The sequence below is a fragment of the Phytophthora sojae genome (assembly GCF_000149755.1).
Source record: "Phytophthora sojae unplaced genomic scaffold PHYSOscaffold_15, whole genome shotgun sequence".
Classification (NCBI taxonomy): Eukaryota; Oomycota; class Peronosporomycetes; order Peronosporales; family Peronosporaceae; genus Phytophthora; species Phytophthora sojae.
The window spans coordinates 308,111-320,744 of NW_009258129.1; the positions used below are offsets into that span (position 1 = coordinate 308,111).

The following is a 12,634-nucleotide window of genomic DNA, read 5'->3' on the forward strand; positions in this document are numbered from 1 at the left end:
TTCTGTGGTCGAGCTCTCTAGGATACTACCTCCGATGGGGAGAGGTTCATGTTGAAGCGCACGCGGCGCGGCCGCGATTTGCTGTAAAGTGAGCAAGCCTCGCCGCGCCGCGCCGGCGGAGTCATCTTCCCCGCAGACGAAGGCGGCTACCGTTCAGCGAGTCCACCACCGCACTGCAACGTCAACTGCGAGACTGCCACTGAGCAACGTCGGAAGCAGGAGGACGGACCACCGGAGCCCGATGAACTGAGCGGATACCGTCGAAGCTGAAGCCTGTCGTGGGCTGGGTCGGCTGAAGAGATGTTGCCGTCGTGCGTCGCGGTCACCACTGCCACGTGCGACTCGAGAGCACAACGTGCACGACACATCCACCAACACTCCTCTGCATCGCACCTACACTACACCTTTTCAACTTCAAAACTGCAAATTGTAAGTTCAAAACAGCAAAAGGTTGGATCAAAACAACAATACTCTATAAATGTATATTACAAACTGAATGATATCTATCATCGTATACGAATGCTGCGTGCCAACCAATGAGCTGTGTATAAAAGTACGAAGCTGGCCTGGTCTCTGCTCGTGCAGTTTTGAACTTACCTTTTGCTGTTTTGAACTTACAATTTGCAGTTTTGAAGTTGAAAAGGTGTACACCGACATCCTTGTGAACCGCCTGATCGATAGCCTGACCTGGCTGTACATGCACTCTTATCGGTCCACCCAGCAACGGCCTCGCTGTCAACTGACTGTATCATGGCAGCGTGGAGTGATGCGACCACGAGCTCGTCGCCGACACCAACGCCGCAGATTTGGTGATTCCGCTGCCGATGCTCTGCACTGCCGGTGCCAAGCCCAAGATACACGCCGGGACCAGCAGCGCGCGAAGAAGCTCGATTGGCAGTGCGCGTGTATGAAAACTCGGCCCGCATTGGAGCAGGTGGCCGCGCTATGACACGAAAGACTCGTTGCCGGTTCGAATTTCGCCGCATAACCGCGGCGTAAAATACACTTGGGGAGCGGATTGCTCTTATACGCCGCCGCCCCTAAAACGCCGGTGATTCGGGAGGCACGAGAGCTGGTCTCGACCAGCTCGATGGGCAAGACTCAACAGCGAGCTGCGAGCACGCCAACGTCTCTTCTTCTCGGTCCTACCCAGATTCATCCGACCCACTTCAATGAAGCCCCGGTACGCGCGCTGAAAAACTGGTGCAAAGTCAGATGCTTTCGTGTACAGGCACAGATGACTTTTCGGCACCATGAAACGATGAAAAGCCCAAGTGTTATCGTCGCTTGCTCGCTTTATAAAAGCGTTAAAGCGCTTCGGCGGTGAGCGTGTGCAACGAGTACTTACGAGTGCAGGGGCCCTGCGGCCACTGCACTGTACTTAGTATTTCGGAGGAGTGGCGTTTGTGGCATCAAAGCACATCATGAAACTCGAAAGTTTTCCGCGAATAGGTGAGTTGGTTTCCCGCCTAAACTCCGATTTAGACGACATATTTCTTTTATTTCCGACCCATGCACTGTATATCAGGGTTCCAATCCCGCGCTCTTCTTCAATTTGTCGCTTTACACAGCTGCTTCTTTTTTCATCGCCTACAGTTATAGAGCAGAGGTGAGCCCTTCAGCGCCGATGCACTTCCACTGTTGCCCACTCCTCTGCAGACTCGGGTACAGGTAGGTCACGCGCTCCCTGTCGCTCGCTCCGTCCATGGCGCAGCTCGGAGACGCGTACTACCAGTCTGTCTCCGCGCGCATCAAGACCCAGGAGGCCATGGCGTCCTTCCCGCTGGCACAGCGGCCGTTCCCGCGCCTGGAGCTCAGCGAGGGCGAGCGCCGGCGCTTCCACACGCAGGCCATGGAGCTGCTGGGCCACGCGCTGAGCGAGTACGAGGAGTTCGCGCTCATCCGCCACCGCCAGGTGGACCGCCGCCGCTGGAAGCCCCTCAAGAGCCACGAGAAGCTCGCCGTCTACCGCGAGTCGCGGTCCTACGCCTTGAGCCGCTCGCTGAGCGCCGAGGACGAGGAATCGTTCGCGCGCGCGGCGGCGCTGGTGCCTCCGCGGGGCTCGCGCTCGAGCTCCAGCTCCGGCGGCTCGCGCTCGGGCTCCATCTCGACGATCCACGAGCTGCCGGCCCACCAGGTGACGGAGCTCGAGCTGCTCACGGGCTGGGGCCCCACGGCCACCGAGGCGCGCGAGCAGAAGAAGAGAGCCAAGAGCAAGTCCGTCAGCGGCATCTCGGGCGGCCACGAGCCGCTGCCCGTGCTGCTCGGCGTCGGCAACATCGTCGGCTCGCTGGACGACGTCATGTACGGCGTGGCGGCGCCGGACTGCGCCAGCATGGCGCTCAAGAACGGTTACTCACACGGAGACGTGCTGGACGGGGACGTGCTGTGCCCCATCGAGGGGCCGTCGCAGCGCAGCCCCTTCCGCTTCCTCGGCATCAAGTGGCTCGTCAAGTCCACGACGGGCGGCAGCGTCAAGCACCGCCTGGCCTCGCCCAGAGACCTCGTGTACCTGGAGGCCACGGGCGTCATCACGCGCGGCGACGGCGTGCGCATCGGATACCAGATCATGCACTCGGTGAAGCTGCGCGGCTGTCCGGAGCTCTACGACTCGCATGGTGTCGCTCGGGCGCGCTGCGAGAGCGTGCATCTGTTTGTGGAGCTCGACAGCAGGACCGTGGACGTGTTCCTCAAGTCCAATGTGACGCCCAACGGGAAAATCTCCGAGTCCGCGGCGCTGCAGAGCTGCGCGAACAACTTGCTGTACTGCGGCAAGACCGTGCAGTGCTCGCAGGACAAGAAGCTGTCGTGGCGACTGGAATGCCAGAGCGGCAACCAGCACGCGCACAAGGACGAGAACAAGGCCAAGCCCACGCAGTGCAGCATCTGCAGTAAGACGTTCGGCCGGTTCCTCCGACAAAGCATCGAGTGCAAGCTCTGCCTGATGGCCGTCTGCTCCAAGTGCTGCGTGGAGCGCACGCTCAAGCACGTCGAGACTTCCGGCAGCAAGCGGCACACGAGCAAGTTCGTGACCACGACCATCGTCGAGCTCTGCACGACCTGTATCGCCACGAACCAGCAGACCAGCGCGCTGATGATTGCACGGGAAGAAGTCATGTCCGGGCGCTTCGGACGCGTCGCCAATGGCTCCGCGCTCCCGCCCAGTCAACGTGGCAGCGGCAACTCGGGTGAGTACTCGTCGTCGTCGATTGCTACGATCACCATCGACGATATTCCAGGACAGCAAGAGCATCACTCCCGTCCCCCACGACAGTCGGACGGCAGTTCTCGCAGGACTGAACGAACCCACCACAGGGAGGAGTCTTCAAGAAGAGGCCACCGTGACCAGCGCAGGTATCAGGATGAACCCGAGATGGAAGATGCCTACGGAAGAGATTATTACCCTGAAGACCTTGAGACTATTCGACGGAGAGGCCGTGCATACCGTGAGTCGCCGCCTATGAGCTCGAGGAAGCACGCGCAACGCGACATGCCCAAGCCCAGGACCCGTTCGGATGCACCCCAGCCAACCTTCAGGCGAGGAGATTCGGACGAGATGTACCGCGATAACGTTCGGGGCGAGGACTATCATCGAGGCAGGGGCTACAGTGATCGTTATCCTCCCCGCGACCCCATCCTGCGCAGTAGACACAATCCCCTGTACAGCAGCTCGCCAGTGGAGCTTGACGACTCGGGACGAGGTTTGCCCGTGGACCTGTGCGACCTTGAGGATTCCTCGCCGTACACTTCGAGTAAGGAGAGCATCCGAAAGACGACGAGTTCCAGCGGCAGCAGCCTCGAAGGCATTCACACAGCGGGTGTGTCACCGCTGCGGATCGAGTCTGAATCAGAGGAGGAGGAGGACGAATTCGACGACGACGACGACGCTGCATCGTGCGACACGTTCGACAGCTTTGGCGACCTCATTGAGATCCGCTCGCAGTTGGACGACGTGGATGAGACGCTGGACACGAAGGACATGGAGGCCGTGAAGCGCGCTTCTCAGGTCAACCGCAAGTTGTGGCAGCAAATCGCCGACCTCCGAGACGCCGCAGAGAATGTCTACCTGTACACCAAGGAAAGTACTGAGATGAATATGACGCGGGGAGGCTCAATCAAGCGGCGACCTTCGAACCCTGTTCGCCCTGGGTACTGAGAGCAGATCATTGTGACCATGGATGATGGCAAAGAATAATGGCAGTGGCCTATTTACTGGAATACAAGTTTTGAATCAAATATCTGAGCGGACAAGAACTTTCGAGATCGGAGGAGAATTGCGAGGTGAGACTGTGCTGGAGAATCCAATTTTGGTGGGGTGCTTGTGCTTGTTCTGATGCTGTTTGTCGTCCAGAAATGAAGACCCGAAACGGATAAGAGCATCGTAAGCGCACACGAGGGGGTATGTCTGGAGGGGCCATGGGAGTGCGAGGCGGAGTCTGCGATTATCCCCGGCGCGAGTCACCCACCAAGTTCCAACCATGAGCGACGACGGAACCAGCGGCGATGGAGACTCTCGTCTCGAGATGTTCCTGGCCGTGGTGGAGAAGTTCAACATCGAGCTGGACGATCCCGTGGAAACGGCGGAGGAGTTCGAGGAGCTTGAAGAGCTGGACTTGTCCGAGAAGGGGTTGGCTGAACTACCTGGAGATTTGGTGTTGTCATTGCCCCCGAATCTCAAGACGCTCGCGTTGGAGAAGAACGGACTCACCCAGTTGCCTGAAGGTTTCGGTAGTGATGCGGCATCGACGGCTGCGTGGGGACAACTCACCGAGCTTTACGTCCGCAACAATGAGCTCACCAGACTCCCTGCAGGTATCGCGGAGCTCTCCAAGCTCGAAAGTCTGTACCTTGAAGACAACAAGTTGACAAGTGAAGGCATCCCCGACGAGGTCGCCCAGTTGTCGGGCACGCTAGCGGGACTTTGTCTGCATCGCAACCTGCTCACGACGTTTCCTGTGAGTTTGTGCCAGCTCGTTCAGCTGGAGGAGCTGTACCTGGATGACAACGCGCTCGAGTATCTGCCGGAAGAGTTCGGACTGCTGCAGAACCTGAAAGAGCTCGACATTCTCGGGAACAAGTTGACGACACTGCCAGACTCGTTCAAGAACTTGCATCGACTCGAGATCCTGCATGCCGAGCGCAACCAGTTGGTCAAACTCCCCAAGCACCTGGAAGGGCTGCAGTCGCTGCGTAAGGTCTACCTGCAGAACAATTGTCTGACCAAGCTGCATGCTTCGCTCGGCCGCTGTCTGAAGCTGGAAGTGCTCAACGTCGAGGACAACCACCTCGCCAAAGTTGCCAAGCGAATCGGCGAGCTACCCAAGCTCAAGCACCTGCTGCTGGCCAACAACAAGATCACCGAACTACCGTTCAACCCGGTCGAGAAGAACCCGAACTTGCGCCGTCTAACGCTGTCGGGCAACCAATTGGCACCCGACACTTTAGAGCTTGAGAAGCAGGTGGCCATGGCGAAGGTGACCGAAGAGGATGAAAGTGAGGACTAACTAACTACTTCTAGAACGTAATGAGACACCAAAGAGTGCATAATATACCGTCATTGCTTCGCTTCGTATGCATACAAGCCACCACGCCACGTCACTTGACTCTTTGTCGGCCAGGTGGACGTGTTTCAAGTGAAGAACGCGTGGGTGTCTAGGTCCGTCTTTATGGGCGACGGTAGTGGCAAAGGGGACGGCGGAGGCAATGACGACATGCCCGCCGAGGTCGAACCCGCGTTCACCGACGAACTGCCTAGCTGGTAGATACTCATGTGCTGGTGCTGGCTGTACGCGCGCTTTCCCGCGGGCGTGCGCTGCTGCTTGGCTGATCTAATCGGAGTGCGGAGGAAAGTTCTCGCGTCCATGCTGATCGGGGGCAGCGTCGTGGTTGTCTGTGTGGTGATCAAAGAGCACGGAGCTGAGGAGCGACCTGCTGAGGGCCGATTCGTGTTGCTGTAGTGCAGAAGACGCTTGCCACCTTTCGCCGCCATCTCCTTCTGCTGCCCGACCTGCAAATATCAACAGAAAAATATTTTTTTGATGAGGACCTAGCAAGGAAAAAATCTTCTCGGTGAAGATCGTCCCGTACCAGGTAGTTGAAGGCTATGATCTGCTCCTTGAGCTGTAGCTGCAAACTGTACGCGCGGAAGAAAGTCGGGTTTTGTTCCTCTAGTTTCTGCCACACCACGTTCGCAAAGGCTGGGTCCACATTGGCCTGCTCCTTCAGCGTCATCAAAATATCGTTCTGCAGCACAGTATACGAGCAAGTGAGCACCATTTTCTAGTCTTCAGCTGTGCATTCATCCTCACCTTGCTCAAGTACTGCTGAAGGCACCGCTCGATTAAATTCTGCACACGGAGGATATCATTCCACGAGAAAGTTGGGGGTGATACAGGCGTCGGGGGTGGTCGTTTAGCCCCAACACCGGTTGAACCCGATCCAGTATTGATCGTGATCGCTGGTTTCGGCTTGCGAGGGACTGAGGCGACCCCCGCTCGTCGTGGTTGCTGCGTTGTCGGGTCTGGTGCAGAAGCAATTTGCTGGGTATTCTCCGCTGCCTTGGTCTCCGATTTATCCGTGTTCGACGACGCTGGTGCTGAATTGGGAGTAGGTTCCCCACTCAACTCAGCCAGACGCCCCTCCTCCGTCTTCTTGACTTCGGATTGCTTGTCTTGCTGGGTCTTGTCGGCTAACTCGCCTCCCTGGGTCCGCCACTGGTCGTCGAGTTGCTGCTGCGTGTCGGACAACGCGTTGAAGCTGAAGCCGAAGGCGTCGTCCGCCGGGTTCGTTGTCGTCGAGGCGGACTCCCCACTGGTAGCTGCACCGTTCTCTGTCGAGGTGTCCACAAGACTTTCGAGCGTCCCCGTGGGCTGCTGTTGCACCTGGTTGGAGCTCTCGCCGCCCTTGAGCTGCTGGTCCCGCTCCGCCATCTTGAGCTTGCGCTCGTGCGCCGTGGGGGTGTCGCGGGCGTAGAGCGATTCCATCCAGTTCGCGGATTTTCGTGACTGCGAACCAGAAGAAGAAGGCGCCGAGGGGCGCGACGCGAGGCGGCGAAACGTCGTCCGGATCCACAGATCCGTTACCGCGTTTTGCAGCCACGCAGAGCCAACTGCATGGAGAACCCCTCCGAGAATCTCTCAACAATTCGTGCTTGGTTGGTCAAGGTAAAAAGAAAACAAGACAGGAATCCGTGAAGGTTTAAACTGGATTTGTATGGTACTTCTGTCGTGTGATAGTTTTTAGACCTGTTGGTGAAGGGATCCGATCCGTTCACCTTCAACTCGGGCGTCTAAAAACAAGTCACTTTGCTGTTTATTTTTGCAGCTCTCGGCTCTCTTTTTATTTTAGCTTTTGCTGGTCATGAGCGTGAGAGGGTGAGAGGGGTGGATGCAGTCTGCTTGCTGCTTTTGCACTTTGGACTTGGTTGAGCTTTCCGACTCGAAGTTGGGATGGCGGACGACAGCTCCGACGTTGAAATGCGTCGAGAAGAGGGTGAACAGGAGGAAGAGGAGAAGGCGTATTCGGACACGGCGATGGAGCCGCCGATCAGTATCACGATCCCACCGGTGGAACAGGACGGACACTCGTCTGCGAGTGACGATGACCGAGTCAGCAACAGCAGCAACGGCAGCGCCACTCCGTCCCTGTCAATCCCTCCTTCAATCGGCTCTACATCGATGATAACCACGCGGTCACTGGGTTCGCGGAGCTCGTTTGACTCTGGGTTTCCCAGCAATTCCAGCTCCATTTCACTGTCGAGCGACAGGGAACTCGTCCACCAAGCCTGCGTTTCTCTCCGAAAAATGCCGGTGGAAGTGCAAGCTCTGGATCTGAGTACAAACACCAGGAAACCTCGTCGACCGCTCAAAAACCTGAAAGCTCTCTCCGAACTGACCAACCTCGTGCAGCTGGACCTGTCGGGAAACGCTGTTGAACGGCTGGAGGGGCTGCAAGTGTTCACGCAGTTGAAGACTCTAGCGATGCCGCGTAACCATCTCAAGACCTTGTCGGCCCCACTATTCGCACTCAAAGTACTAACCCACTTGGATTTATCCGGCAACTTCATCGCTCATTTGCCACGCGCTTTTTCCGGGTTGACCATGCTGGAAGAGCTCAATCTCTCGGGAAATAACCTGGGAACACTGCGTGAGGTGGATGTACTGGCACCGCTGGCGAACTTACTGTCTTGTAGCCTCGCAGCGAATCCATTCTGCCGTCTGCCCACGTATAAAGACTACATTCTCTGCAAGATCCGGTCATTGGAGCGTCTCGACGACGTCGAGATCTCTCGAATCGCTCGTGATAGAGCCGCCAAGCGCTTTGGCAACGCTATGTTCTCCCAGGACGCGTGTCTGCGCGAGGCCGATCGAGTGCACGAAGACGAACAGAACCGGTTACTGGAAGCTCAAAGCGCGTTGGAAGCTGAGAATTTGAGGCTGAAAGGCGAACTGCAGGTCAAGTCCAAGCTGCTGCAGAATAAATCGAGAGCCTGGTCCAGCGCTACGGAACAGCTACTGCAGTTGCAGCAGGAGGTGGCGATGCTCAATCTTGACCGTCGACGGTCCGTATCCCTAGTAGATGATGAGCCTAGCGACGCTGAGCAGATAGCGAGGGCGATCGCAGCGCGACATCGACCCACCAACTCCACGCAACAGCGACCACAGTCCGCTCCACGGATGCCGTCACCTGAGCGGAGTGTTGAGAAGAGAAGAGGGTCCTTTTCGGACCGCGATTTACAGCTCAGACGGAGTGAAGAGGCTGAAGATATTACCATTGAGTCGCGAGATGCAGCGTGTATGCCAATGTCTCCAGGTGTGAATGAGGCATTGAAGCGCAGCAGGAGAAAAATGTTCGTGGACGCATCCTGCTCTCCGCTGCGGGTAATTCCACCCGCGATTATTACAAATCTTCCCAGTGAGCAAGACGATCATGAAGACGATGCTGGCGTTGCAGACGGAGAAGATGAAGTAAAGGTTCAAGAGTACGAACATGAAGGAGAGCTATCGTCGCCACCTCAGACTTGGGAACAAGAGGAGATAATTCCCTTGACTCGGACGACTACCCCTCCAGCAATGAGCTCATCTTCCGTTCGACAACAGCGTGAAAGTGCCCAGAGTCTTAATCAGGTGCACACAACTCTGTCTGAAATGGACCCTCAACCTGATAAACCCCCACGACCGGTCCGTCGTGCATCTGCGTCCTTGCAAATCAGCCTCAAAGACGACGAAGCGTTGAGCGTGAATGATCTCAACAGTAGTCGATCGTCACGATTCCCCACCTTTGAAGACGACACAGGCTGTCCAGCTTACGAAGACACACATTACCCAGCGTTGCAAGCGCGGTCATCATCTGCCAGTGCTCTTGGCAACCGAGGAAGGAATTCGTACTACGAAAGCACCTCGACAATGTTACCTGCCGGTAGTCACTCGCTTCCGCCTTCCCCAACGAACTCCCCATCACGGATACGCCAATGGTACCGTAAGCAGAATGAACTACGGCTTCTGACTCCGCCACCTTCACCTCCTAGACGGAGTCCTTCACGGTACAAGCCATCTCGTCCACCAGCCGAAGCTTCTCCACTCGCTCCATTTGTCGACAAAGACGTGCTGGCCCGACAGATTCAGGCTCTGCAGTCGTGCAAACAATCGCTCTTGACGGAGATCCGAAACGAGGAGCACCTGCTGCACGTACTGAAGCAGGAGAGTGCACAGTACGCAGACCAGATCGACTGCTTGAGTGTGAATATCCAGGCGTGTCTGGATGGGGACCCCAGCGCTATACGCTTCAGCTTTTCCCCACCAGGTTCACCCCGGGGCAAGAGCAAGAAACTACGAGACGAAGAAACTGGACGCGCTCGACTTGAAATCCTGCGGAACAAACTTCGGTTCGCTGAAGATAAGGAGAAGGAGATCGAGACGACAATGGTGCGCATGACCAAGCGCGTGTTGCATGCGGATCTGAGTGGGAACTCGAATATCCGAGAAAAGTTTAGCCCCGTTGAGTCTTCGAAGCCCCCCGACGTGCAGTTCGACAAGGAGATCTTCGCTCTTACGCACAAGTTGCAGCTCGTGATCGTGGAGAAGGAGGAAATCCACATGCAAATGAGGCAACTCATGGCTCAATTACGTGGGCAAACTACCGCAGAGATTAACTTTGACGACGATGACGGGGGGTTGACAGAAGGTAAAGTCACTTCAAAGCAGGTTTTATCCTTGGCGAAAAGTCGACAAATGGTGGATGAACTACGCACTCGCCATCGTGAAGTGACTGAGAGGATTCTCCTAAAGGAGAGAAGGATTTCGTCACTTCTCGAGGAACTGAGGGAGGTGGAGGCAGAGCTACAGCACATCAGCTCCTTGAACGTGTCTTCAGCTGTCAGTCCACTATTCCAGCGCGAGCGTACAGCTACTCTGGAGTTTTTCAAAGCAAAAATTGGCATTGATAAGCCTTCCAACGACGGTGATACAGTTGACGGAAGCGTTGGTATTCCTTCCAAGACTTCATCTGCTACCGAGGCATCGGAGTCATCGGTGAATGGATCAACGGTCGATGGCTCTGAAGGGGGTCTGATACCTCCGAATCTTCAGTTTAAGGAGTTACTCAGCCCGGACATGCTGGAGGAGATTAAGGCTGATATCTACGAGAAGCTGTCGCAGCAGCTCGCTACCAGATCGGACGAACGCTCTGCAGATGGAGGAGCTCGACCTGACTTACACCAAGCCATTGCTGCAGCATTGGACACTCGACTTCAGCTCGGAACCAACGCTCCTCAGACGACAAAAGACGCTGAAAATTGTGACGTCTATCAACAAGAGAGTTTACAACAACAGGACAGTGTCCAAGAGGGCGATACTTTGATAACCTCTGCAGAACCCACTGATGCGCCAGCCACGGACGAAGTTTGCTGCGACCGATTCGACGAGTTTGCTCCTGTTGACGCGTACTACGCGCGGAAGTTCGTGATGGCGAAGGACCGAGTGGCTGCGTTTGTCGAGAGTATCACCGAGGACGAAGGAAATACAACCGCGATGGCAGCGACGCACGTGACGAGCGCACAGCGGATCCTGAAGATATGTGAACGACTGGACGCTGCAGAAGCGAGGAGCAAGTTCGACCCTGTTAGCAAGATCGAGGTGGACCAACAAGGCAACAGTCGAGGCTCCCTGAAGGTCCAGCTCTTGGCTGCTCGTGACCTCCCGACTGCCCATTTGAGGACGAAAAACCTGGATCCGTATGTGTGCCTGGAGGTTGTCTATCCTTCCCACGCTCTGCCACCGTCACTGAGTGCACACGCAGCAGTGGGGAGAGTTTTCCGCAGTCAGACGAAGAAGAAGAGCATCTATCCTGTTTGGGAAGAAGACTTCGAGTTCGCTCCGATCTTGTCCCTGAACGGATACCTCCACGTGCGCGTCCTCAACGACCGCAGGCTCAGTCGGGAGCAGCTCGTAGGCGAAACTCGAATCCCTTTACACACTTTGCTGCACCAGAAGCGCACCGTGGAGTGGTTTTCGCTGGGGCTGAACGTTCCGTCGACATCTTCTGGCTCAACAAGTGTGGTTTCCAAGCTTTGCGGTGGCGCGGTGAGACTCCAGCTGCAGTTGTATTACTCGAGTGTCGAGAGGTACAAGCACGTGGTGGACGAATTGGTGACGCGATACCTTCACGACCACAACCAGTTGCCGGCGTTCATCGACGCCATCGAGAACCGCGTGGATCAAACGCTGGTGGTGGAGCAGCCGGAGCAGAACGGCATTGAATTAACACCACCAACAGCAAATGGCTGCGAGCCTGTCGTGTTTGATCAACGACGACAAATGGACGCAGACACTCACTTCCCTCTCGACGAGCTTGCGACCTCGCTCCCCCCGTACACCGTCACGAGAACAACCAAGCCGGACGCTCCACCATCGCAAACTATGAGTCTCATGAAAGATGCAAGGATTTCTGGCAGTAAAGACACTCAGGGATCGACGCAGTTGTCCTCAGAGCGGAGGAAGTCTCTGTGGGATACAAAACCCTCAGCACCGAGTGAACGAGCCGCTGCTGTTGATGACAAGAAACCATACTTTGGGTTTTCTGCGAGTGGAACAGAGCGGAGGAGGCAGCAGCCAGCGTCTGTGTTGACAATCGCGGGGGGTCTACGTCGCAGTCAAACACCTACAGCGCAGTCCAAGAGGATACGCAACGCTGCCGCTCTACAGCATCAGAGGAGGAGGAGTATGGAGACGCCCGAGTGTTTTGACGAGTACAGTCCGTACCACCCGGCCTTCAAGAGCGTTGATGTGCTCGACGGGTGCAACAATGAGCTTGGTGGTGGAGGTGGTGGTGCTGGGAGGAATCCTCGCATCACACCGAGAGCTGCCGATGTGAACCGGAAGACGGACCTGAGCATTTTCAAGAGCCCGAGCTTGACTCGCCGGCCGCCCAGCTCTGGCTTCCCAGAGCGGTACATTGGCCTGGACAACCAGACGTGCGAGCGGCTCAAGCGGATCTTCGGACGGATGGATGGCACGCCCGGCACCTAGCTGGAGTGGCCTAGATAGGTAAATAGATAACTCGTGACGTACACAAAAGACAAATTACGTTGAAGTTGCCTTTTACACTTTCGACCATCGAAATGGGTACGTCTTGGACA

General features: G+C 56.3%; 4 protein-coding genes across 4 annotated transcripts; 3 read left to right on the forward strand and 1 right to left on the reverse strand.

Moving 5' to 3' along the window:
- Positions 1 to 1,702: 1,702 nt before the first annotated feature.
- On the forward strand, positions 1,703 to 4,156 carry PHYSODRAFT_533469 (hypothetical protein; the record flags this gene model as incomplete). The annotated part of the gene is made up of 2 exons (XM_009540341.1): positions 1,703 to 3,354; positions 3,394 to 4,156. Coding segments are annotated over 2 exons (2,415 nt in total), but the record flags the coding sequence as incomplete, so codon positions are not given.
- Positions 4,157 to 4,478: 322 nt separating this feature from the next.
- On the forward strand, positions 4,479 to 5,504 carry PHYSODRAFT_319951 (hypothetical protein; the record flags this gene model as incomplete). Its single annotated transcript, XM_009540342.1, has 1 exon — positions 4,479 to 5,504. The coding sequence occupies one exon, from the start codon at positions 4,479 to 4,481 to the stop codon at positions 5,502 to 5,504; it is 1,026 nt and encodes a 341-aa protein (XP_009538637.1).
- A 397-nt stretch (positions 5,505 to 5,901) lies between these two features.
- PHYSODRAFT_532945 (hypothetical protein) lies at positions 5,902 to 6,983 on the reverse strand (the record flags this gene model as incomplete). The annotated part of the gene is made up of 2 exons (XM_009540343.1): positions 5,902 to 6,219; positions 6,354 to 6,983. The coding sequence occupies 2 exons, from the start codon at positions 6,981 to 6,983 to the stop codon at positions 5,902 to 5,904; spliced, it is 948 nt and encodes a 315-aa protein (XP_009538638.1).
- A 693-nt stretch (positions 6,984 to 7,676) lies between these two features.
- On the forward strand, positions 7,677 to 12,524 carry PHYSODRAFT_533392 (hypothetical protein; the record flags this gene model as incomplete). The annotated part of the gene is made up of 4 exons (XM_009540344.1): positions 7,677 to 10,458; positions 10,561 to 10,794; positions 10,888 to 11,919; positions 11,956 to 12,524. The coding sequence occupies 4 exons, from the start codon at positions 7,677 to 7,679 to the stop codon at positions 12,522 to 12,524; spliced, it is 4,617 nt and encodes a 1,538-aa protein (XP_009538639.1).
- Between the last annotated feature and the right edge of the window lie 110 nt (positions 12,525 to 12,634).